The sequence below is a fragment of the Alnus glutinosa genome, chromosome 9, assembly GCF_958979055.1.
Source record: "Alnus glutinosa chromosome 9, dhAlnGlut1.1, whole genome shotgun sequence".
Taxonomy (NCBI): Eukaryota; Viridiplantae; Streptophyta; class Magnoliopsida; order Fagales; family Betulaceae; genus Alnus; species Alnus glutinosa.
Window position 1 is genome coordinate 17770667 of NC_084894.1, and position 1791 is coordinate 17772457.

The following is a 1791-nucleotide window of genomic DNA, read 5'->3' on the forward strand; positions in this document are numbered from 1 at the left end:
CATAAGGCACGAGTCTTCATATTTAGTACCCGTTAGTTGCAAAAACCAAGTGATATCTGGAAATTTCGGGGCGGATTTGTGGGTGTGGGCGGGTTCTGCCCACCCCTAGCTGATATGGCAAAGTTTGATTGAAGGCTGTAGAACATCATTTTTATGACTCATCCGTATAGAAGGGCCTCTCTTTATTTATTTATTTTGAAGTAAAACCATAGAAAGAGTAGATGAACCCTCAAAAATCAGAAAAATAGAGGTAGAAGTTATACGTGTCCTTCATTCGGTATTCTCAAAAATGAAGGTACATTATCCGAATAGTACCAAAATACCCATTCCATATCCCCAAAAAGACAGCCCTAAAGGTCAAAACTCCTCATTATCCAAGGACTAAAACAGACATTTTATCCAACATTGGGCAAAACCCTAGCTTCTTTATAATCGTCATAGTTTCCCACTCGCACTCGATTCTCGGAAACCCTAGCTCACTCATCCCAAACGAACCAACCATGCCGCCGAAGCTTGACCCCTCACAGGTCGTCGACGTCTATGTCCGAGTCACCGGCGGCGAGGTCGGTGCGGCGAGTTCTCTGGCCCCGAAGATCGGTCCTCTCGGGCTCTCCCCCAAGAAGATCGGAGAAGACATAGCAAAGGAGACCGCCAAGGACTGGAAAGGCCTGCGCGTCACGGTCAAGCTCACGGTCCAGAACCGCCAGGCCAAGGTGTCGGTGGTGCCCTCCGCCGCCGCCCTCGTCATCAAGGCCCTCAAGGAGCCCGAGCGCGACCGCAAGAAGACCAAGAACATTAAGCACAGCGGGAACATCTCCCTCGACGACGTCATTGAGATCGCGAAGGTCATGCGGCCAAGGTCCATGGCCAAGGACCTCTCCGGCACCGTCAAGGAGATCCTTGGCACATGCGTGTCCGTTGGTTGTACGGTCGACGGGAAAGACCCTAAGGACTTGCAGCAGGAGATAGCCGACGGTGACGTCGAAATCCCACTGGACTGAGCTGCACAGTGAGGAGCTTCTTTGTTTTGTTTTTTTTTTGTTTTGTTTTTTTTTTTTTTTTTAAATATAATTTTAATTTTTGGATAATTTGGGGATTTTGTTGTGATTTAACATGTGGTTTACTATTTTGAGGTAATTATATGATTTGGAGGGATTTTAGGAGCTAATTTAATGATCCTAATGGAATTATGATTTCTAGGGTTTGGATGGTTCATTTGATTCATATTTTGATCGGTATATTTGCTTATTTCAGTGTGGTTTTCTGATTGTTTGTTGGGTTGGGCTGGTTAATAGGTTCATGCGCGCTTGGCATTTTAGTAATTAAACACGGTGGTTGTTTTGGTGTAGATGGCTAGGGTATATATTTGAGTGGCGTGTTGCTGTGTATAAAATAAGGAAATGGGAATTAGTTTTTTGTCTCTTGAATTCATTCTTTTTTGTTTTATTTTTTCTACTTGCATTTTGGTAATTTCTTCCATTGTAAACTTTGTTTCAGTTTTTTTGACCCGCATCGTTTTGAAGTGTGACGTATTCGGTATTACTTAGTATCAAGAAGTTTTTCATTCAGAATCTTGAAGTTTGTACTGTTCAGGTTGCTGCTTCTATAATATGTTTATTTATGTTGCTTTTCCTACAATTGTGTTCCAGGAGGCTAGGCCTTGTACTGAAACATCCCAATTTCTCTGCAGCATATTTCATTTCCAATCTTTCCATGCAACCTATCCATTTCAACATCATGGTTCCAATGTTAATAGGTTATTGACATTTTTTAACCTATCAACCTATCAAT

The 1791-nt window shown here is 42.7% G+C and overlaps 1 protein-coding gene across 1 annotated transcript; it reads left to right on the forward strand.

Annotated features, from left to right (window-relative positions):
- The first annotated feature begins 431 nt into the window (after window positions 1-431).
- On the forward strand, window positions 432-1168 carry LOC133878690 (large ribosomal subunit protein uL11). The gene has a single exon (XM_062317277.1). It carries the CDS (start codon window positions 501-503, stop codon window positions 999-1001), a length of 501 nt encoding a protein of 166 aa, XP_062173261.1. The 5' UTR covers window positions 432-500; the 3' UTR covers window positions 1002-1168.
- The last annotated feature ends 623 nt before the right edge of the window (window positions 1169-1791 follow it).